The 24839-nt window shown below is 39.2% G+C and overlaps 1 protein-coding gene across 14 annotated transcripts in view; it reads right to left on the minus strand.

The window, feature by feature from the left end:
• FANCC (FA complementation group C) overlaps nucleotides 1-24839 on the minus strand; it is a 267899-nt gene that overhangs the window by 154920 nt on the left and 88140 nt on the right. For 10 of the 14 annotated variants that reach the window (XM_048218345.2, XM_057305597.1, XM_057305598.1 and 7 more), the window contains 3 exons: nucleotides 16837-17077; nucleotides 14906-14990; nucleotides 10502-10596 (listed from right to left, as the gene is read on the minus strand). In XM_048218345.2, the coding sequence (XP_048074302.1) occupies nucleotides 10502-10596; nucleotides 14906-14990; nucleotides 16837-17001 (345 nt within the window). In that variant the 5' untranslated portion in view covers nucleotides 17002-17077. Of the gene's footprint in view, nucleotides 1-10501; nucleotides 10597-14905; nucleotides 14991-16836; nucleotides 17078-23442; nucleotides 23556-24839 lie in introns of those variants that run through there. The other 4 variants (XM_048218344.2, XM_057305602.1, XM_057305603.1 and 1 more) reach the window with 2 other exon arrangements.

Below are 24839 nucleotides of genomic sequence, written 5' to 3' on the forward strand. Positions count from 1 at the left end.
ACTTTCAAATACATTTTCAGCACTGAAGCTACTAATACACATGTATATAATGTAAGTGCCCCCGCACTCCCATTTAAACCCCTCCAATTAAATTCCTTGCTTTCAGGGCGCCTGGGTGGCACAGCGGTTAAGCGTCTGCCTTCGGCTCAGGGCGTGATTCCTGCGTTAGGGGATCGAGCCCCACATCAGGCTCCTCCGCTATGAGCCTGCTTCTTCCTCTCCCACTCCCCCTGCTTGTGTTCCCTCTCTCACTGGCTGTCTCTCTCTGTCGAATGAATAAATAAATAAATCTTAAAAAAAATAAGTAAATAAATAAATAAATAAATTCCTTGCTTTCCAGGTTGAGGACACACTTTACTAGGGGCCATCTGAATCTTCAGGATCCGGCCTTGTCTACCTCTCATGCATAGCCAGTATATCATATATGGGATAGCCCATTCTTATTACCATTACCAGGAAGAGCTTTTATAGCTTTTTCTCTGCCTACTCTCCTACATGCACCTCAAATACCTTTCAGTTCTTCCAGTTCCATGACCACCCCTAGCCTCTGCCTCCCAGGGAACTCATACCTCATGATGCAAGCTCAACTGTCATCTTCTGAAAGCTTTCCTGACCAGCCCTGCAAACCTCCCCAACTCCCAACGAGGCTTTTTTTCCTTTTCACTGGGCTACCACAGTACCTTCAATATGCTGTCCTCCACTCCTTCACTTGTTACTTTGCAATAAAACCACTTGATTCTGCAAGGCAAGATCTTTATACTCCCCAATATCTGCTTGTACATGGTAGGTACTCAGGATATATTTATGGAATAAATGAATGAAGGACTGAGAAAGACTAGAGGAGAGCAAGGGAGAAAACAGGGAGGGATACCAATCATGACAAATGCCCCTCTCCCAATGCCACAGTTAAAATACTTTCAGTAGCTCCTTCCTTTGCCTTTACTAATTTATGAACTCACAAACTGGCATACATGGCCCTCCAAAATTTTTCCCCGTTTTTTTCTAATCTTAATTTCTCCTTTTCTCCATAAGTACCTTATTCTCCAGCCTAAATGGAAAATCATTTTTTTTCTTGACTATACCCAACCTTCTGTCTGTCCACTTTCTTATTTCCAAGTGGAATCCCACTCCCCCACCACATACACACCAGGGTTTACCATCTAAAATCCTACTCCTTTATTTACTCATTCAGCAAATAATCATTGAATTCTTACTATGTGGCAGAGACTGTTCTATACTTTTAGAACAAAGTCTCTACTCTCATGGAACCTGTAGCCTAGATGGGAGGGAACGGACAGACAGAAAAAAAAAAAAATCATATGTCAGGGGTGATCAGCACTAAGAAGAATAAGTCAAAATAAGGAGATTGAGTGCCTGAGACAAGATGATGAGGAAGGCCTCTCAGATAAGGTGATATTTGAGCAGTGGCCTGAGAGAGGTTCTGGAAGGAGCCATGTGGTTCTCTGGGGAAGAGCTGTGGAAATAGTTGCATACACTCTAGAGGGGAGGTTGCTGGGTCCAGGAAAGTCACACTATATTTGAAAGTTCTAAATGTGCAGAATAAAGAAGTAGACAGTTCATAATTTAAGGGGAATTTTCATGGGGATGAAAATGAAAGAGGTATTTTTAAAAGAAATGTATAAGACCAGTCCTTTGTGATTGGGTAAGCTGTAACATGGATAAAGATGTTAATTGCAGTGATGTTCAACGACTGGGCTTATGCCATTATTGTGCAACTATGGAAATGAGTGTGAGGTGAAGAGCATATTATGAATTTACTTCAGGACCGTGCAAAAAAAGTAAAACAGATTTGAGGCTATGAAGGACACCTTCTTTATTTGATTCATTTTTAATATATTTTTATTTATTCATTTAATTTAATCCATTGAATGAAATGGATTATCTCATTTAATCTCCCAAAAAATTTATCAAGTAGAAACTGTTAAAATCTCCATTTCAGGTGAAGTAAGGCTCAAATAAATAACTTCAGTGAAGCTAATGAGATGGAATAGGGATGTCACAGCACTCCGGCCGGTCTTAAGGGTTAACTTGCTTCAAGGTAGCACACTCCTCGCATGCACTGACTCAAGGCCCTTGATCTGTAACAGAACTAATTCACTTTCTTTGAGATTTGCAGACCACTGGCCTTGGGGAATAAAGGACCAGAACGTTCCCAGGGCACAGTGGCCAACAAGTCTGTTTGAAGCCCCCTTAGCTTTCTGATTAGCCCAGCAATCTTTTAGCAAAATGTTTTTCATTTTTAAGGTTATATAAATGACTTCACTGACCTCCCTCAGCACATCTGTAGACCATGCCCTCCTTTGCAGAAAGAACAGAGCACTCCCACACAACCCCTGGGTCCCAAGGATTCAGATGTTCCTGCACAACCCCTTCTGGGCACCAAGGAACTAGAACTTCTTGCACAACCTCCAAGCACTGAGATAACTCTGTAGCTGGCATCACCAAGTCTGCACATAACAAGAAATGTCACAGACCACTTCACTCCCTTAAATGATTAAACCCCTTTAAAAATCTCCCAGCCACGCAGAAACCTTGGGAGTTGGCTTTTAGACAAGAGTTCACCTTCTCCCCAGCTGGCCAGCCTCCTGAATAAAGCTCACACTCCTTTACCATAAACGCTTGTCTCTTGAGTATTGGCCTTTGGAGCAACGGGCAGACGAACTTGGCTTTCGGTAACAGGGAGGGAAATTAGGTCAGAGTTGGTCTCATTCTCTCTCAAGTTTCCAAACATTGTGTTTGGTGGTGGACAGAATACAAAGAAAGTATATTTCAACTTATCTATAAATATGAATACTAGAAGTTTCCTAGCTTTTATAAGAAAAATAATATAATTTATATTCTAGGAGAACTATGTGACCTATATATGCTCTAACCTTTTTGTCCAATTCTCTTCCTATAAGCTCTGCAGGCCCTGGTCCTACCACTTGTGACACACCTTCTGTTACTCCAAATGTCCAGCGTCTGAAATCATAATCCACAACAACATGAAATGAGTCCACTGGGGTGGCTGGGCTGCTGCATGTGCCTTGGAGCCCCTTCTCACACCTTGTTCTTTCTCACACAAGCTGAGAAAGGAAACAGGGCACATTTTAAAGTGTCCAAACTTGTATTACTATTCCAACAGTGTGCTGGAATGTCTCCTGTAGAAACCTGGACTTGTACAAGGCTCTGGTATCTGCGGGTATCTGCCCAAGTCAGCATTTTCCAGGGGCCTCTGCTGAGGGGTTGGAGCCAGTTCACAGGCTCCAGCCGGTTCCACATCCCGAACTGGGGTCTACCTGCCCTATTACCTGATATAAAGGTGGGTGAGATGCCTCCTGGGTCCCTCGGCATATGTTGCTCGATCCCACAGTTTCCACATAGGCATTTCTCTTTGTGGATGAATGTCGAATTTTAAATGTTTAGCAGGGACAAAAATGAGAACGTCATGCCACCATGCTGCTGCCGTCACCCTCCAAGGAGGCCTTCTTTAATACACATCTTCATCATAAGTGGTGGTGGAAAAACAACTCTGAATGAACTATGCAACTTTTAAGTAACTGTAATTATTTTGTCAAATTCACTATTGATTCATACTATCCTTTGAGTAAATGAGATTATTTTTTTTCTTTTGCAATTGTGTATGTGAATACCTGAGTTTTGAAACCCTTTAAGAAAATAGTTTATTAAGCCCCAAAATAAGTCTGTTTTCTCCATTAGGACGCTGTTGTCTGCTAGTAAAAACAACTCTAAACCAAACCTGGCTTGAACAGGAAAGGGAATATACTAGAGCATTGAAGTCCACGAGAGGCTTGGTCCAGGGGCCAAACAAAAACCACCTGAACGTGACCGTCTTTCTCTTTTTCTCAGCTCTGTTTCCTCAGGACGAAATTCATTCCCAGGCAGGTTGTAGCGGTGGACCCACGATGACTGACAGCAACTTCAGGGACTACCTAATTCGTGTTCAGCAGGAAAGATAAAACCCACTTCCCAACTGATCAAACAAAAGCTGTAGGACTGAATTTCCAGTGTGGGCTCTATGTCTATCGATTGCTGGTTAAGCCAGGCAGGACTAACCCCAAGACTGTGGTGTGGTAGGTCTCACCCAAGATGCACAACGCACTGCTGAGAAATGCATGGTACTGTAGGAAGGTAAGAAAGGAGGGAGATGGATACTGGGAAAGCAATTAATAACTATCCACCAAATGCATGAATATAAAAATTAAAGAAACAAAGAAATTGCAGGTTTCAGAAAGCCAAGCGAATAGAAGATATTAGTATTGTGTTTGTTATTTCAAAAGTAAAACCAAGACAAAAGAGACAGCAGTCATACAGGATTGCCAATGTTTTGCCAGAGTGGAGCTGTGGAAGAGAAATCTCCTGCATCCCCAGCCTTGCCCCTGAATTTCACCTTGCCTCTATTTATTGTCTTTCATTAATTGCCCTCAAGAAATATGCTATTTTCCCTTTTAAATTACCATTCAAACTTGGACAATAATTCTTTCCCTAAGTTTTAACATCTGAGCTGAGGCAGGTTAGCATTTTCAAATCCCAAATAACACAAAAACAAGTAATAATGGAAATTACCAACAATGTAGAATCATGTTTCCAAAGCATCAGTGTCTGCCCCTTGGCTGACCACTCTTTGGTGCAGTTGTTCCAGCACCAAACCTACTGTCTCTTCTGACTCCCTTGCCTGTCTTGCAACTTGGTATACATCATTTCTGAAACTTGGTATACTATCATGTCTGAAACCACTGGTTTCCTAAAAATTCACGACACTCCCTGTACAATGCCTTGACAATGATGTATTACACCAAAAATAACAAAACATACAAGTTGGGGTTCACTCTAAACCCACTGTTTATTAGAATTTGATACAAAGAAAACTCTCGTGGGATGGTTTAGCCTTTTTGGCTAATTGGATGAAATACCCACACACATTAAAGAGGATGATCTACTTTACCCAATCAATTTAAATGTTAATCACATTCAAAAATACCTCACAGAGACACCCAGAATAATGTTTGACCAAATATCTGGGCACCACAGAGCCCAGTCCAGCAGACACAAAATTAATGATCATAGATAGATGAAACCAATGGAGAGATTTTGGATCATAGGTGCACATACAAAGACACTTGACTTATGATGAAGTTAGCACCATACATCAGCAAGGAAAGAACTTTTCAGTAATGGTGTTGGGACAATGGGTATCCATGCAGAAGCAAAGTGAAAGTAGATGTCTACTTAGACCACACACAAAAAAAACAATTACACCAACCTAAATGGAAAAGGCAAATCAATATACTTTTAGAAGATAATATGGAACGTTTTCATGACCTTGAAGTGGGGAAAATTTTCTTAAGCAAAATACGAAATTATTAAACACAAAGGGAATGATTGATAAATTTAACTACAATAAAATTTAAAATGTCTTCCTTAAAAGAAAGAAATGTAAACACAAACCACAGAATGGAAAAAAATAGCTGCAATATATATAATAAGATGGCACCCAGGGTGCCTGGGTGGCTGTTAGTTAAGTGTCTGCCTTCGCCTCATGATCCTGAAGTCCTGGTATCGAGCCCGCATTGGGCTTCCTGCTCTCCCTCTGTGAGCTCTCTTTCTCTCAAATAAATCAACAAAATCTTTACCAAAAAAAAAAAAGGTGCCCAAATTCAGTACATATAAAGAATTTCTACAAATCAGTAAGAAAGACAGCTAAGTAGAAAATTAATTAAGAAACTTGAACAGGAATTCCACAAAACAGGTACTCAACTTCAGGGAAAATTAAAACCAAATACCACCACACCCATCTACCAGAATAACTGAACTTTAAAAGTCTGACAAAGCCAAGTAACCAGGAGGCTATGGAACTCTTATACACTGATCATAGGAACTTAAACTGGCACCACCACTGTGGAAAACAACTTAGTATGAGCTGATACAATTAAAGATATGCATATCGAATAACCTTTAATTCCACTTTTTTTTTTTAGAATGCTCTTTATTTTCACAAAACAGGGCATGCGCAAGGCTTGTTCACAAGTATTTGTTTGAAGCGATGTACAAAATACATTCTCTGGCTCTCCTGTTGCTCTTCTTTTCCTTTGTAGTTCTTTATAAAATACATGCTTTGAACCCTGGATATGCAGGAGAGAATGTTACAGCAACTCTGTTCCCAATTCTCCCCAAACAGAAACGAATTCCCATCAAAGGCCGAATGGATAAACTGATACATAAGCAAAACAGAGTACCACACAGTAATGAAAATGAACAAGTGACAACTACATCTAAGATCATGGCTGAATCCTACAAACAATTCTGAACAAAATAAATCGAACACAAAACAATATATTGTGTATTATTTCATTTACATCAAGTCAAAATAATAAGCCAAACTGCATAATTAAGTGGTAAAATCATAAAGCAACGTAAAAAGACAGGCTAGTGGTTACTACCAGAGGGAGACAAACGAGCATGTAAGCAGAAAGAGGCACCAGGGGGCAGGGAGCTTAGAGGCAGGTAATGCTCTGTTCTACTTCCTGACTTAGGATAGTCACAAAAGTAGTTACAAAAATAATTGCAAATTATTTTGCAATAATTTGTTAAGCTTGTCTTTTGTGCTTGATGCACTTTTCTACATGTTTTTTAGATTCTGTAATTTAAAAATTGTGTGTTCTTTTAAGAAGAATGAAGTAGAGGACTAAAGCAACACAGGTAACGTTTGGATATTAGAACTGCATTTTGAAAGGGAATAAAGATGAAGTAAATACCCACTGATCTCCGCCCTGGTATTCTGTTGTTTTCTTCTCATCAGAATAAAATTCACAGAGGTATGGTCTTGCCCAGAGAAGACTGGTATCTCCTATATTTGGCATGCCTGGGTATCTCCCCCTGGATTATGACCTCTCAGAACAGACTATCTTTTTTTTTTATTTTAATGTTTTTTTATTATATTATGTTAGTCACCATACAGTACTATCTTTAAATCCACTGCGATATCCTCAGCCTCGGCTGTAGTGCCTGACAAACAGCAGGTGCTCAAAAAGTAGCTGTTCAGTTGATCACCAGTAAAACTAAGTTTTTCAAGAACCACGTATTCCGAAAAGAGGTGAAAGAGTCCTGTGACTTCAACAAATCTCTAAACTGTAAGAACAGTCACTGAGGTGGTTATTTGATGGGACATTTGAGGTTACCAGTAAAACTTCAAAAACAGAAACAAAAACAAACATGCTGTATTAATGTATTTCCAACATATTAACATACGCTAACATATGGCCTTTAAACAGAATTTTTATTTCATCTCTGGTCTAAAAATACAACTCATACAATTCAGTCTAATATTTGTAAATTCAATAACCTGAATTTTTATCGAATTTTAGAATTTATGGAGGAAATTCTTAGTTTTTGACTGAGGCTGTTTGAATCACACTCCTTGAATTGTAGCAATCTGGCTACTTCTTGCATCTCCCACTCAACCTATTCTCACCAAGGTCATTTCTCCCAAGTGGCTAAATCCAAGCACTGCTTTTCCGTCCTTATCTGCCCTGTCCAATACAGTGGCCACTAGCCACATGTGGCTACTGAGCACTCCAAATGTACTGAGTATGGTAAAGGTAGTAAGTTTTAAATTTTTAAAATTTTAATTAAATTTAAATTTAAAAACTGACACTTCGTTCAGTTATAAGTTTCTTTGTAACAATTTGGGTATGTGAACCTACTTTTTCAAATATAAATTTTATGAAATTGAAATACAGAGCAAGAACTTCCAGTGAAATTCTAGCATCTTAATTAATATGTAACATGTAGATGTAAAGTGTAAGTGCAACGCACACACTGGATTTCAATGACTTAGTATGAGAAGAGATTATAAAATAATCTCAATAATTTTTATATTGATTATATGTTGAAATGATAGTATTTTGGGTATACTGGGTTGCATAAAATATTAAAATTAATTTCACGTATTTTTGTCTCTTAAAGCAGCTACTGGAGAATTTAAATTATCTATGTAGTATGTATTTTATTTGTGCTGGACAGTCCTGCACTACAGCATTAGATATGAGTGACCACTCATTCCTTCTTGAAATGCTGCTGGTTTTCTCCGTCTACACCTCTGACTCTCTGTTTCTGACCCACAGTGTAGCTTATTTTTGCACTCACTCCTTAAATGCCAGTGTCTCCCAAGGTTGTCCCGAAGCTCTTTCCCATCCCCATGCCAGGTGCCCTCCCTGGGCAATCTCACCCTCACCCAAGGCTCCACTGTTTCCAAGCCCTGAGGACTGTCAGCCCTCTTATGTGTAAATCAGCTCACTCTTCTAACAACAGTATGTTCAACTCCACCTACACCTAAGTACATCTGCACTTAACCTGCCATTACATCTTTTGAATATTTACCTTATTCATATCATAAATCTGGCCCCTCTTCTCCATTTCATTCAGGGCTGTATGATTTCTCACCTTCATCACTACAATAGCTTCCAAAGTGCTATACCTGCCCCCTTTCAAATCAACTTCCTTTTGCTGTTAAGTTTCTAAAATTTACACCTGGCCAAATGATTTCTCTGTTTAAAATAGTTTGGTTTGGGACGCCTGGGTGGCTCAGTCATTAAGCGTCTGCCTTCAGCTCAGGGCGTGATCCCAGTCCTGGGATGGAGCCCCATATCAGGCTCCTCCGCTGGGAGCCTGCTTCTTCCTCTCTCACTCCCCCTGCTTGTGTTCCCTCTCTTGCTGGCTGTCTCTCTGTCAAATAAATAAATAAAATCTTAAAAAAAAAAAAAAATAAGAAAAATAAAAAATAAAATAGCTTGGTTTCCCCACTGTCTTCAAAATAAAATAAAACTTTTTTTTTTTTTTAAAGATTTTATGTATTTGTCAGAGAGAGAGAGAACACAAGCAGGGGGAGCAGCAGGCAAAGGGAGAAGCAGGCTCCCCACTGAACAAGGAGCACGATGCGGGAATCGATCCAGGACCCTGGGATCATGACCTGAGCAGAAGGCAGACTCTTAACTGACTGAGCCACCCAGGCATTCCAAAAACTTCTTATAATTATACATTAGGCTTCATGCTTTATCACCAGCTGTACAAAATCCCAAGCTCAAGCATTATCTAAGTACCTGCAGTTCCCTGAAAAGTGCACTGGCTTTTTCACCACCATCTTTGTGCATGCTGTTTCTGCTGACAGAAATATCCTTCCTAAAGCTCTGTCCCTGCCCTCCTAGCCACCCTTCAAAACTCAGCTGGAATAGCACCTCCTGTAGGACAGATCTACAAATCCCCAGGTCTGAGCAACTGCCCTCTACATCACCATCACACCTATACATAGCTCTGGTTACCAGTCTATGGATTGCCTGATGGCAGGAGTTAAGATTTTAAGTTAACCCTCCTGTGCTACACTTATAGACATATATGTTATTCTACTTCTATAGCCTTGTTTTTCATACCTTTTCTTCCCTAATTCTACTTATCGGTTCCTTTCTTTAGCTCTTTACAGTAATTTACCTTCCAGTTAAAGTTTGCACCCTTTCCTTCCCCCACCCAATCCTTTTCACTTCTGTCCCTTCAATTCTTCTTTTAAATCTAACAGAAAAATACGAACACTGTCTTTGTCAGCTCTGTCAGCAATTTTGTATAAAACAAGGAATGGTAAAAAGCAGTGAATGGAATGATATCACCAGTTAGACTGATAGACAAAACTGTATGCATTAACCTGGGGGGGTGATTTCATAATACTAAGCAGCTAATCTGAACCATATGCATACTAAGCGGAGTCTGACAGGTATCAGTGAGTCCTTGGGGTTATCACAGCAGGACAGTGGGGGGTATGAGAAAAGAACAGGCAACTTGCTGGTGATGAGGGCAGCACAGCCCAGCCTTACAACATTTGCCAACTTGTGCCTGCCCTTCAAGAGAAAGCAGAAACAGACAGGGGGAATGCAGGAAGCTGTCAGCTATGTGGCCTAGCACAGTCAAGGAACGAATCTGACTGTGTGAGCAGCAGTAGCCAACAAGTACCAGGTGCTAGTCTGAGCACCCTGGCCTGGATACCAACTTCAGGATATAAAACAAAGACAGCAGCTCCCAGGGCACTTCTGAATTTTCATTTTTACTACAGATTAGATCCTGGGAGAGGCAGAGAAATACTTAGAAATTATGTAAGTATTTAAACTGGGTTGATAAGGAGAAACAATTTTTTGAAGGATAGCAAGTGCTAGAAGGAAAGAGAGAACATTCTTTTCATTACCTGAAAGTAACTTTTCAAAATCACACGTTAGGTCTTCCAGGCATGAAAAAGTTCACCCTAAAGACTCCTATCATCTGGAATTCACAATCAAGTAAAAATAAAATCTCTTGAATAACTTTACACCCAGCAAGATAATGGAACAGTGAAGACTGTATTTGAAAAAGTTTCTAAAACATCATAGAACTGGACTATCAAAGGAGCACCTTTAAACAATCAATTCAGTGCAGAGCAGTGCAGGGCAAGATTTACTCTTACCCGTGTCCAGGAGTTAAGTTTCGATTCTTCAGAATTCTGGGGTTCTTTATTAATCAGACAACATAAGCACCACATTAGAATTTTTTGGCTTTCATCTGCAAAAAAGAAAACTAAAATAAGTAGGTTTTCTCAAATAGAAAGAAAAGATAATCAGTATAAAAATTTTTTAAACACTGTATTTAAAGGAAATATATGTATTATATTTTAGAAAAATCTCAAACTACTAAGGTCACAGAACAAGCATCTAGGACCACGTGTGAAACTTAACTTCATGGGGTTTTTATTCTTGCAGTTTTGGGATCACTTATGCTTAACCCTTGTGTGGTCGATTCCCTTTCTGATACAGCGACAATTTTTAAAGCCAAGAGAGAATGACAAATAACTAAAAGAACTGTGCTTTTCTCAAGATCAGTTCTCTTAAAGCATATTTCAAACTGTTAGTAATTTCAAACTTTTTTTTAAAGGTAATATAACTGTTATAAGCAATAGTCAATATTTCAGTCTTAATCTTTTAATTTTCTATTTTCGCAAAACACCCTCACTTGCTAAAAACAACTTTAACAGAAGGATTGTTTAAAAATATATTCTGTTTAGTACTAAATGGTTTGGACAAAATAGAAGCCTCTTACATGTTCCTTATACTTTACTCTAAAACTTAAAACTTCACCAAATATGTGATGAAAACGGTGAACTTTTGAAATCTTATATTTGGCAAGAATACGTACTCAGTGAGCCATTTTCTTTTTCCTCGTTTGGTAACTGAGTCCATTCCAGTTGGAGACTTTACAACACAACTGAGAAGCAAGAATGATGCCTAAAACTGAAGATGTCAGTACCTACACGAGAGCCAAGCAACGGTGGCCTTCATCCCAAGGCCGTGGAGTGGAAGCTGAGGAAGCCCAGCACCTGGAATCAAGCCTCTGTAGAATCCCCTGATGCCCCTTACCCTCTCATCTTCTACAGTCTCATAAACACAGCATTTCTAAGAGCTACAGTAACAAGAAATAAGGAAAATATAAACTGCAGTAAGCTACCCCTGCATTTTCAACCATACACCAAAGAACACTAATAGTAATTGTTTATCAAACCCACTTTTCCCTCATAAACATCGTAAGTTTATGCTCTCCTAATAACATTTCTGAACAAACTTTATCGGGGATTATTTTGAGGGACATTGATTTTTCTCCTTTTTTATGAGCTCAGATGTATCACCGGCTTGCCTATTATAGGTTTATTTCATGAATCATGTCATTTAACCTCTGAAGATCCTAGGATTCTTCAGGTTGAACCAATGCCACTGATTAAAAATATGACTGCTGTACTTCCCATGCTTTAAATATTAGAAGAAATTCTAACTATCTTCATATCACAGAGCGTCAGACACATCCAATGATATGCTTATTACACAAGTAGCTTCCCCTGTTAGAAAAAATGCAGCCCGATGGGGAGCATTTCCAAAAATCAGACACTCACCCCTAAAAGAGGAGGAGGAAGAGGACAAAAAGAAAGAAAATGTTATTTTATGGAACTTAAATCATCTAAGATGGAAATTTTCCCCAGGTGTTAAGTGAATCTGCACATTTAGTTCAACAAGCATATCATTTTTCAAATTTTTCTCTCAAAACAAAAGAAAAACAAAAACAAAAACGGAGAGCAGCCAGAGAAATGTCAACCCAACCTTTAGGAGGTGCCTTCCTTTGCCCAGAGTTGGTGTACTGAAATGCACTGCTAATGAGCTTATTTTGCTTTAGGGATTTACAGATGCAAGCCATCACTCGCTATTCATGAGTGCCACCAACACTCACTGCAGGGAAGAAGGCATCTGTCAGGCTCCTCCCGGAGGCCCCTAGATACAGAGTGGACATCCTGCAGGGCAGTTAAGTGAGATGGGAAAACTCCTGGGATTCATCGTGCAAATAGTCAGGGCCAGCAGATCTTTGTGCAAATTTGGATTCTAAAAATGAGTGGAAGGGAAAAGAATATACCAGCATATATTTGCCACCTAGTATTTTTTTTTTTTGGTATCCTGAGCTAAAATTCCAAATGAAAGCTAAATTAATTCTTTAAAATTCCTTAATCTATAATTTAAAAGTGTGAAGGCAGCATTTTATAAGACAATATTTACTATTTTAAGCTGCCAAGTTTGGGGGCAAATTTTTATATAGCAATAAATAGCAAATAGTGAGGTCATAGCTGTTATGCTTAATCATGAGGGCATAGCTCAAAACAACCGGCCAGAATCCCAAGAAGGTGGGAGCAGTAAGTTTATGTAGAGAACACCCCTGAATAAAAGGTGTTCCCTCTCTTTCCGTTTTTTCTCTCCTCTTCATGGTGTCTTCAGTTCCAAATCCTTCCTCCTTCTTTATTATCCTTATTTCTGATCCAATTCTCACTTAACCTTAGGAAAGACTTAACCTTTCGTGGACAAAAGTACCCAACTAGCAAAACAACAGTAGCAACACAGGCAAGACTTGATTCATCACAGAGTTCTGTTGCCTGTCAGTCTCCACTGAGCTCAGAACCCAAGGTACCTCTCAAACAGGAAGCTGAAATTTAACAGGCAGTTCAAAACATAACAGGAGCACTGAAACAAAAGGAGATGAAGGATTTGTTTCTGGTTGTCAGAGGAGGCAAATGTAATGGGGATAGGTGCTAAGGAAAGATCAAAGACAGATACAGGTTTAAGGCCATACAGATAAATCAGTCCAGCCTCTCTCGCTTTTACAAATAAGGAATCTGAAACCTAGCGACTCTGGTGGCTTGTCTCAGAAAGTCCCATCTCATCTACTGTTCCCTAAGAGTTGGCCCCAGCTCAAGATCCCCTGAAAAACTCTCCTTTCTTTCTCAGCTCCCTGTTCAGAACTCCATAAACACAAACCATTTCTGAGTCAGGCTGATCTGCTAAGGTCTCTTTTCTCTGTGACTGGATGCTTCCAGAGAGAGGAACTGTAGCCATGTTTTCCTAGGCCTTGCATATTAAAAAAAAAAAAAAAAAAAAAAAGCTTAGTAAATAGCTGTTCAGTGAATATATATATATATTCATGTGAGGCTGGCTGGTGTTAAAGCCAGAACTGGACCACTTCAACCACAACGGTGTGATCCACAGGACAGACCATTACAACAAAGCAGGCTTTAGAGGGGTGGGATCCTGCCTTTTATTAGTTTTACATTATGGGGAAAGTGACTTCCTTGCTCTAATCCATAATTACCTATCCTGCAAAACCATCATCAAGTAAATATTACACTAGCTAAAAATACAGCCAAGTCAACGCAATAACCCTCAACTATACACCTTCAGATGTGCCTGCTCTACCCGTGCTAGGCCCTAGGATGGCAAAAAGAACTAAAACCACAGTTCCTGCTCTTGAGAGGCATTCAGTCCTCCAGGACATCAGACAGGCAAACCACCGATTACAAACAGTGTAGTAAGTGTTACAATTAAGGGAGATGCGGTCAGCTACGGAGACACTAAGAGAAGTTCCTAACTCAGCCCCAGCAAAACTATTTCATAGAAAGGTTAAGAGGACAGGAGATGAAAACAGAGCTCCAGGCAAAGGAATCACATGTCACAAGCTCTGACATCATGTGCCTTCAAGTCACTGTTAGTAACTCGACCTGGCTACCATGCGTGTGGTGTGCCTGCGGAGGATTACACAGGAAATGAGGCTAGACAGGTAGGCAGGAGGTCAAGAATGGAACATCTACCCCAAAGTGTCCTTAAATTCCTCTTTACCTTGGGTAAAACCACAATGTCACCCCTAAATAATGTCAGGGCCATGGGAGGATTCAGACGCTGAAGAATGATTTTATGCATGGAAAACAGTAGTATGTGAATCAACATGAAATTGTGAAACAGGAAATTATTTCATTATTATAACCATTTCACAGTGAATTAAAAATAAGGTTATGATAATCATCTGGAAGAGTCTACTCTATAATACAAATTCTATTTTCTTACGGATCTGCATGTGTATAGGTGTGTGTATGTACATGCGTGTGAAATTACCTATATGAACATATATGGATAAGAAAAGGATGCCATCTTTTCTTTTCTTTTTAAGGATTTTATTTATATATTTGAGAGAGAGTGAAAGCAAGACAGATCACAGAGGGAGAGGGAGAAGTAGGCTTGCAGACTTGCCGCTGAATAGAGAGCCTGATGCGGGGCTCGATTCCAGGACCCTGAGATCATCACCTGAGCGAAGGCAGACTGTTAACTGACTGAGCCACCCAGGTGCCCCGATGCTATCTTTCTAATCAAACAATGAGTAAATCTTAATCGTTGTTTTGTAAACAATGGGACAAAAATTTATGATTTGAAGCTCTGTATATTGTTAAACAATGCAAAGATTAAAATTATCTTTAAAAGTTTGTATTTTGAGAAGACAGGCTTTGGATTCTTACCAAATGCTAAGATAAAAGGATTCCAGCAAGTTTTTGCCAACAGTTGACCAATTGTGGGGAATCTTTCAATGATCGTATTTGAATCCTGTAGAAGAAAATTATGTTTTGGTCAATAAAAGGACACCACACAACTTAGAAAGTTGAACTGACACTACAGGTTGAAGGAGTCTGAATACTTAGTATGTATTTCAGAAAAGCAGGAATTTCAAATAAAATTCAACAAGTAATCGCCTTACTTCATCCTTAAACCACATCACCAAAACTAAGATGTACAGCACATTTACATAAAACCAATCTTGTTACAAAATTACCTTTATTTTACTCATACCTAGGAAGGGCCAATTTGTTTAAAAATAACAAAGAATGTATAACAGTGAACTTTTAAAATACTGTGGGTGAGTAATATCTATATAATCCTATATCTTCATCCTGGTTTTTTTACTCTACCATAGGAGAGGTTCCTAACTCAACTTTACTAGGGCTATTTCAAAGAAGGCTTGGGAGGACAAGAACTCCGGAACTTGTAAAAAAAAAAAACAAAACAAAACAAAACAAAAGCAGCCAAAGCATAAAGATATATGTGTCTGTTTATTACTATTTCAGTTACTATATGCTAAATGACATCATACTTAACTCTATAACAACCTGAGACAAAAAAAAAAAAAAGATCAACCAAATAGAAAACAGCTTAAGATTAACAAACTACATGCTGTTGTACAACTGGCCCTCTTCCCACTTCTTTACCTTTCAAGAAAGTTTAAAAATAAGACCTAAATGAGGTAACATGTATATAGGCTGAAATGTAAGCTGCTGCACCAATAAATTCTTCACATTTGTCTTAGCATCAAGGCCAGTCCTGGACTTTCTGGGACCAATTTAAAGCCAAGTTGCAAAAGTCCTATTACAGAGAAACAATTTTAAAAGGTAGCAGACTCTTGCTCATACAGACTCTTTCTTTCCTTCCAGTTGCTAAAAAACACATGGACTTGTATCGTCAACATGAATAATTCTTCAAATTTCTGACTTGCTTCTTTGATTAAGGGAAGAAAAATGTAACACAAGAACACCTATATTAAGTGAAAATTTCACTTTTCATTTTGAAATTAGAAAGTAAGTATAAAGAAAGTATAAAACAAAGAATATTTTCATAATATGAAAGCATGTTAACTCATAAAAATATCCATTGCAGTAAAAGTGAGAAATCATGTCAAAATGAAAAAATATCAAATTTTGAACACATTATACGACAATCGCGAAGACACTCAAAATCTTAATATTCACCAGAAAAGACCACTTAAAATATTCAAAAAAAGAGATATTTATCTTCTCTTTGTAGAACCTACTTTAGGACAGCATTAAAGAAAGGGTAATGGCTCATTCAGTTAAGCGTCCTACTCCTGATTTCAGCTCAGGTCATGATCTCAGGGTTGTGAGGTCAAGCCAAGTGTTGTGCTCCACCCTGGGCATGGAGCCTGCTTAAGATTCTCTCTCTTCTGCCCCTCTGCCCCTCCCCGCCCCACTTCTCTCCCTCTCAAAAAAAGAAAGAAAGAAAGAAAGAAAGAAAGAAAGAAAGAAAGAAAGAAAGAAAGAAAGAAAGAATGAATTTTGGAAAACTCTTCAATATTTAAGAGATGCAAAAGCCTTTAAAAGAATCCCAATTATTACCTGACAATAAGTGTCAAAGTCTTCTTTTTTTAAAAAACAAATTTATTGGTCAGGAAGTCTCATATGACAATGTGACTAATCGAGAAAACTGAAATCATAAGAAATCAGAGGTCAGGAATCCACCCCCTGTCTGTATTACCTATGGATAATTTGTCTTTCTAATCCATCAATACATCAGGTCAATACCACAAGTCCCTGACCCCAGGTAACATTCAGGCTTGGTTAAATGTTATAGTTGAGACTCGTTATTTTGGTCCACCACTTACCATCTCTTTCAAGACTTCATACAACTGCCTCAGGAACTCCTGAAATCGAGGCAGGTGAAGGCAGGTATCTTGCTGGGTTTCCAAAGTGGAGGCCTGGTCCCACAGAGAAAGCTTCTGCATCCAAAACTGATAATCAGAAGAAAAGCCTACTAAATCTTGAGCCATCTTGGAAAAAGGGAAAAGGTGATGGACTTTCCCAGTGGCCTGCCAAGCACTGAAGGAAACTGAGCACACATCAAATCTAGAAGAAAAGGGAAAAATGAAACATTTTTAAAAGGATTTTTATTGGTGACTTCATATTCCACTGATGAGTGAGAGGGGGAGTACAAGGGACTAAAATAGAATGCCTTCTATGGAGTCATCTTTGAATTATTTTAAAACATGTCACCCAGCTGTAGCTCCAATTTTCACCATCTGAACTTTTTACCATGAGTAATATTCCACTAGAAGTCATTATACCTTCACAGACACATGCTAATTATGCACAAAAAGCACACAGCTGATGATACTTTATATCTTCTTTTTAAGATTGAGCTATTTTTAAATGTTCTGAGTTCATTTGGATATTTTAATGTAATGGGAAATCAAAAACATCCATGGGTGTTTAATAATAGTCTGTGTCTAGAAAATGTTTTTGAAGTTTTCATGTTTTATATGCATTTCTGGCTTCTCATTTAGGTGTTAAAGAAAATCTCTATCCCTACTGTCTACTGAAATTTCTTCCCAGTTTCTCTTCACTTTTTAGGAAAAAGTAAAATAACTCATTCCACATGCCTCGATTTGAGCAACTGATTTAATTAAAGAATAGTATATATGCTTGATCTCAATTCAATCACAAGAAGAAATCATATTTTAGTAAAATATGAAAAACTGCAATTACTGAGGAGGTGTACTAGTCCTAAGGGATAGAACATAGCCCATAAACCTGACTCCCCTCACCTGAAGTGCATGTTAGAAAGAACCGTGAAGTGGCGCAGTGAGCGTGGGCCTCAGGCAGAGCTGGCAAAATAAGCCCCAGGTGCCCCAAACCATCCCAGCTCCTTGCCACCCTCACTCATAAGCAGCACACTGGCCAGAGGAGGGAGGGCTGCTTCTCAACCGTGCAGGCTTTTACAAGGTCTCCGACTTTCTTGGGGCAGGGATGATATTCAGCTATCTGATTTCAAAAGACAGCTCTGCAAACGGTGAGTGAGTTTAAACCTTCAGCAGCAATAATTAACAGATAAAATGGTCCCAATTAAGTGCCAAAAAATCAACAAAGGGGGTTTTATTACTAAAGAAGAAAATCAAAATTTTTAAGGAAATCATACAATTTGGTTGCAGTACAAAAAACTCTAGACCAGGAAGGTAAAACTTTCTAAACAGTACTAAAAATTTGGTCTTAAGAAGGACCATGAGAAAAAAAAGGTTTAATCATAGAGGAAACATATGCATCCTGTCGAATGGCATATAGTAGCCAAAAATTTATTCCTTCTCCCTGATTCCTCCCTTTCTCTCGTTGTCCTCCTCATCCAGGGCATCACCAACACCTGTCAATTCTACTTCCAAAATAAAAATGCGTGATTTCATTCAACATATCCACTTCTTTACAGCTCCACTGCTGCATCCCATCCCGTCCCCATCCACTTCTTCCCTAGTCTTCTACCTGGTCCCACCTGCCCGTCTCCAATTCCTTCTCTACAGTCCACAAAAACAACTTTCCCAAATGAGAATCACACCCAACACACTCCTGCTTAAAACCTCCCCCAACTTCAAAAGCTTCCTGGGAAAGAAATCCTGACTCCCTGTAGAAAAGATCCTAGCTCCTTCCTGGAGTCTCTGAAGTTCTGCAACAACTTAGCTCTAGTACCTGCTCTCATTTCCACACTGCCACTCCTCCTCTGCGCACCATCAAGTCCAGGCCCCTCCTCTGTTCCACCAACACATGGAAACCTTCCCTGCTTCACTGCTCTCTGCTCATTCCTCCACAGCTCTTATCCCATCAGTAAGTATTTGTTCACTTAGTTACTGCTTCCTCCACTGGTATATAAATTCCCTGTCTCCTAGAATTTAACAAATGCCTGGCAAACAATAAATATTGGATAAAGGAATGACTAATTCACTGATATTTTTCAAAGTATAGTTCTAAACTAAAAGTCATAACAAAATGCTTTTCCAGATATAGCAATTTAATTTTTAAAAGGTAACTTTCCCAGAAAAAAAAAATTTTTAAGGTGTTATCTGTGTGAAATTTAATTATCAATATCCCATTTTAGAAATACAGTAATAGCTTATACATACATACACTTACTATGCTCTTGACAATATATGAAATAGTTCATGCACACTAGCTAATCTAATTCTCCAAGCAACCCTATGAAATGGGCACTATCATCCTCATTTTACAGAGGCACAGAAAGATTACATAATTACCCAAAGTAAGATTATGTAAAAGCCCAAAGGAAGTAACTGCTAGTAAAAAGCAGAGCTACAGGTTGTGGGATTTGATTCAGAGAGTCTAGCTCTAAAGTCTGTGCCTTAAGCAAGGAAATAAACCGAAGAAACTAATGAATTCCTTACATAGTTCATACGGTTCTAGACAAGACCTGTTTAGATATTTGGAGACACTAAACTGAAGACCTTTTTGGTAGAAGAGACAGAAAACGTTATTTTATTATAGCCAAATTACAAACAACATTTTGCTTAGCAATGGGAATACCTCTGATCGTTTCAAATGGAAATAGCTTTAGGGATCATGCAGCCATGGTCCTGAGGGGCTGTTCCTGTCTGGGAGAAGATGGTAAAGGCTGGGAAACAAGGGTGACCTGATTGTGATACTTATCAATGGGAGTGCTGCTGGCATTTAGTGCCCAGGAGCCAGGGATGTTGAATATACTGCAATGCATTAGGACAGAAGCTCATGAAGAAAAATGGTCTTCCCCCAAAGGCTGATGACACCCCTACTGAGAAATGATGACCTAATCCAACACTCTGGAATGGGCATCTGTTGACTGTGCCTGTTGAGCATCCCTCCTCCCTTCTTCTGGTTACAACACCTTACTGTTCCTTGAGGAAAGAACCTCTCCTCCATTCCACAAGTCTTGGTGAGCCTATTAATCAAGGCACCTTGCAGCGTCAGACAAGAAGTGAGATGATGATTCAAGTTAGGCAAACCAGACCCTGTGCTGGGAATCTGAATCTTGAATAGATTGACATAAGGACGGAACTAAGTCATTCCAAAGACTCTCTCAGTCTAGATCCCTAAGGCCACCCTACAACATGTCCTTAACAAGTTATAGCTTTCCAGCTCTCTATTTTTTTTTAAAGATTTTATTTTTGGGGTGCCAGGGTGGCTCAGTTGGTTAAGCATCTGCCTTCGGCTCGGGTCATGATCCCAGGGTCCTGGGATTGAGCCCTCAGTTGGGCTCCTTGCTCAGCAGGGAGCCTGCTGCTCCTCCTCCTTGTGCTCTCTCTCTCTCTCTTTCTCTGTCAAATGGATGAATAAAATCTTTTTTAAAAAAAGATTTAATTTTTAAGTAATCTCTGTACCCATCTTGGGGCTTGAACTCACAACCCTGAGCTGAGATCAAGAGTTGCCTGTTCCGCCCCCTGAGCCAGCCAGGCGCCCCTCAGCTCTCTCTTTAATTCTGTCCACTATCCAGGGGCTTTCTGCAAAATCATTTTTTTTTTGCAGCCCCTAAATTAACCACTGTTGATTTCTGTGGTTTCAGAAAAAAAGCAACTACAAACTGATATAGTTTCATATATACTGATATAACATTTAATACAAACCAGATAGTGGGCTGTAGACAACAAACCTTTGAAGAAAAAAGAGGAATTTAGAACTGGTTACTGGGGCAAATCATGGAAAATGGTAGGGAAACTTCTGTTAGTATTAGGGTATTGGAAACCAGAAGTCCATGGAACAAGAAGGTAATTCAGGTCAATGAGGTATTGCCTATGATCAGGGACCCTACCTCATTATATTCTCCTAGTAGGAATGTCCAAGTGAAAGACTGGATTATCAAAAAACGATGTCTAGTGATCTGCAAAAAATGCCACCTCTCCAACCAGGAGGCCAGTTGGTCTTAGTCAAGGATACTGGGCTATCATAAACATAATCAAATGGTGACTCCAACTCAAGCTGTATTTTCAGATGTGGATCCTAACTGGAGAAAACTAATACTACCCTAGGCACCTAGAATGCAGTTATGAAGCTGGTAGTAAATGTATTTCTCCATTGAGATAACCTGAGGATGTGAGAAAGCAGTTCACTCTCACCTCTCTTGAATGTATCAACCCAGAACGTGTATTACACTAGTCTACCATATTGACGTTATCAGGCTGACAGAACCTAGAGATTAAGAAGACACAGGTGCCTTGCATGTATTCCAGATGATGGCATATAAATCCCATGAACATACAAGGCCGGCCACTTCAAGAAGTTTCTTGTGATCCAATGGTCCGTACCAAGTCAGGATATGCCCTTTAAAACGAGGATAAACAACAAACTAGTACCAGTGGTTGCCTCCAATGTGGAGACCTGGATGGCTGGATGATAACTGCAGAAAACAAACTTAGGTTTTACTGCCCACCTTTTTGCACCTTTTCAAAACATTTAGCTGATATCTCTGGGATTCATGAACATAAACTTGCATGGGTTTTAGACCATTTATCTGCTTCTACCTATTTTCTGGCAATGAGAAATACGGGTAGGGCCCGGAGCAAGAATCACTGCCAGCTGGTTCATGCTAAAGTGCTCTGCCACTTGGCATATATGACCCAGCAGATCCAATGGTGTTTAAAGTGTGTGTGGAAGATCTGGATTCTGGGCAGATCCTATAGCAGGCCTCAGTGACTGGACTGAGATCGTCCAAGCCACAAAGCTGGGTGTGCCCACCAGTACTCTATCATCATGTGCAAATTACGCCTGTTCGAGCAAAATGCATGAGTGAGGTTTTTGGATGCTATCTGTGTATGTCTTTCCTGCTGTGTCATATAATTTTTTAAAATTCCCTTCCCTTTCATTTTTCCCTCTCCTACTCCTGCATAGAGTATATTATTAGTAGATAAATTTTCTAAAGTCTGTAATTTACTGACTATCACAACAGAGATGGGAAGAGGAACTAACATTATCCAGAAATCTTGGACCTGAAGCCAGAAGCATTAACCAGGAATTACTTCAGATTATCTCCCTTTTTGAAGGGACAGCTAAATTATGTTAGTTGGAAGTGTTTTAAAAATTGTGTAGACAGCAGTAGGTCTGAATGTCCTGAGTAACCAGCAAGTGCAAAGTAGTAGGTATCTGTGGTTTTTGCCCACCTAGTACCCTTTTCCTTTTCCTTTAATATGAATGCACCCCATTTTTGCTCTGAAGAAGGGCCTTTCTTCCGTTCCATATAGTCTTACTAAGACTATGGATCAAGGTGTGCCTCCTTAAGAGTGAGAGAGTTACAAAGGTCTAACAGATGAGACTAACAGCTAGGAAAGAATGCTATGCAAATAAAATAAAGTTGATGTCTCTTTATCTGACACCACTCATAAACAGCAGACTTTTACCCAATAGAGAGAACAGCTTATGATGATCTCACTTAAGGCACAGGCTATGTGGTACAAGTGAACTTTTGTTTATGTTTCTTTTTTTTTTCCTATTTAATGAGAATTTTTAAATACACCAAAAAGCAGACAAAACAGCCAAATGAATCCCTATGTACCCATTAACTAGTTCAAGCAAATCATAGACATCATACCAGTTTACCCAAAATACTTTGATTTTTATCTCTTTTTTCTAAGGATTCAAAAAAAAAAGAAACTTAACTATGCTTTCACACCCAATACTACAGCAATGATCATCTAATAGCCCATCTGTGTTCAAATTTAAAATTTCCCTTCATGTTGGGTTATTTATATTAGGATCCAAACAAGATCCACACATTGCATATATTCAATATTGATATTTGTCCTTTAATCTGTAACAAAATAATACAAAAATAAGTCTCCCTTAATCTGTAATAATTACCAATAGAAGAGGCTAATAGAATCTATTGTATTGACTAATAGAATCTTTCACACTTGTACATTTGGCTGACTGCATTCCTGTGGTGTTAGCACGTTTTGCTATTCCCTATATTGCCTACAAACTGAGAGCATGATTTAGAGGTTTTTTTAGATTCAGGGTCAATCTTTTTCCAATAATACTTCATTTGTAGTGGTGTGTGCTTTGAACCAAACCAGAAGGCACATACTGGTTGTCTCATGTACCATAATGTTGAAACTGATCACTTGTTTCAGGTACTGTCAACCTAATCCATCCATTTTAAAGTTCACCATCAACCCTTTCCTGAATGGTCTTCTGAAATGATGATCGTTTTAGATTAGGGGTTGAAAAACAATGATTTTCCTATTTTATCCATTCTCTTGCTTTTATGATGTTTCTTGATGTATCAAAGCCTTATAGTTTTAGGTAGTAAGAATAACAATCTTTTCGTATGGAAATCCAATGTATGTCTCTCTAACCCCATGAAATTGCCAAAAGAACCCCCTTTTGGAAGTTCTTAGTCTCTCCCAGCTTCTCAAGAACTAGCAACGCCCTGAAGGTATGAAGCTGTTAAAGAATCTGCTCAGTACCTTCAGCACTTCCTTTCAGGCCCGGGCTTAACCCTTTGAGTACTGAGTATCTCTGCAGTTTTCCAATGGCTTCAAAAGGTGTTTTATCTGGCTCTTCTAGGCACTGTAAATAGCTGGAGGTAAAAGTGTATCATAAGTTCTCTTGATTAACCAGGATAGGTGAGGTAAACAAAAGCATGTACAGAATATATTTAGTGTAAACATAGTTAATTAAAATTGCATCCAATTTCAGTCCTACTTCAGATAATGGTAGACTCTACAATTGAGACCAACCTACCTGCAGAGTGTTATTCTATAAGGCTACATGGAATACAAAAACATAATTTAAAAATCATCAAGGAATCAGAAAGACAGTGTGAAATTATAGAGAAAGATCTTGGCACATGGGTTACACAGGTCTAGGGATGCATTTCTGATCCTGAAGATGCAGTTAAAAGGTAAAAGTTAAGAAGCTCTTTGGGGCACCTTGGCGGCTCAGCTGGTTGAGTGTCTGACTCTTGATTTTGGCTCAAGTCATGGTTTCAGGGTCGTGAGACTGAGTCCCACATCAGGCTCCATGCTGAGCAGGGAGTCTGTTTGGGATCCTCTCTCTCCCTCTCCTTCTGTCCCTCCCCCACACTCCAAAATTAATAAATAAATCTTTAAAAAAAATCCTCTTTTGATAGCCTTGCCAGAGAATAAAAAGTAGGAAGCCAGGCCCACCAAAGTGAGGGCCTCGTAAACCACCCCACACTTAGGATGGGGGCCTATAAGGGTACACCCTGGGAGGATGGGTGAAACAGAAGTGAACCAGCCTGCATACACCACACCTAACTATGAAACTAAAGCTAAATTAAGGTGGTCCCTGGTTTCTAAGTCTGCTGCCAGGTGCCTGGAAGATACAAACAAAAATCCTCTCTGAAGGAAAATAACATCATCATAGGTTTGTAACTATTTCTAAAAATAATTTTTCAAATACAACAAAAATTACGTAATGAAAGTCAATTAAGTACACAGGAAGAAAAGAACACACAAAGAAGAACTTCAAAACAATGGACAAGAACAAAACAAACAAAAAAATATGGCAGAAATTCTAAAACTGAAAAAAAAAAACCTAACTGAAATTAAGACTTCAACAGTTGCGTTTTTTTTTTAAAGATCTTATTTATTCATTTAACAGAGAGACAGCCAGCGAGAGAGGGAACACAAGAAGGGGGAGTGGGAGAGAAAGAAGCGGGCTCCTAGTGGAGCAGGGAGCCTGATGCGGGGCTCGATCCCAGGACTCTGGGATCACGCCCTGAGCCAAAGGCAGACTCTTAACAACGGAGCCACCCAGGTACCCCTCAACAGATGGGTTTAATAGCTGATCAGACCCATCCGAAAACAGAATTAGTCAACTTAGAAGATATATCAGTAGA

The sequence above is a fragment of the Ursus arctos genome, unplaced genomic scaffold (genome assembly GCF_023065955.2).
Source record: "Ursus arctos isolate Adak ecotype North America unplaced genomic scaffold, UrsArc2.0 scaffold_33, whole genome shotgun sequence".
Classification (NCBI taxonomy): domain Eukaryota; kingdom Metazoa; phylum Chordata; class Mammalia; order Carnivora; family Ursidae; genus Ursus; species Ursus arctos.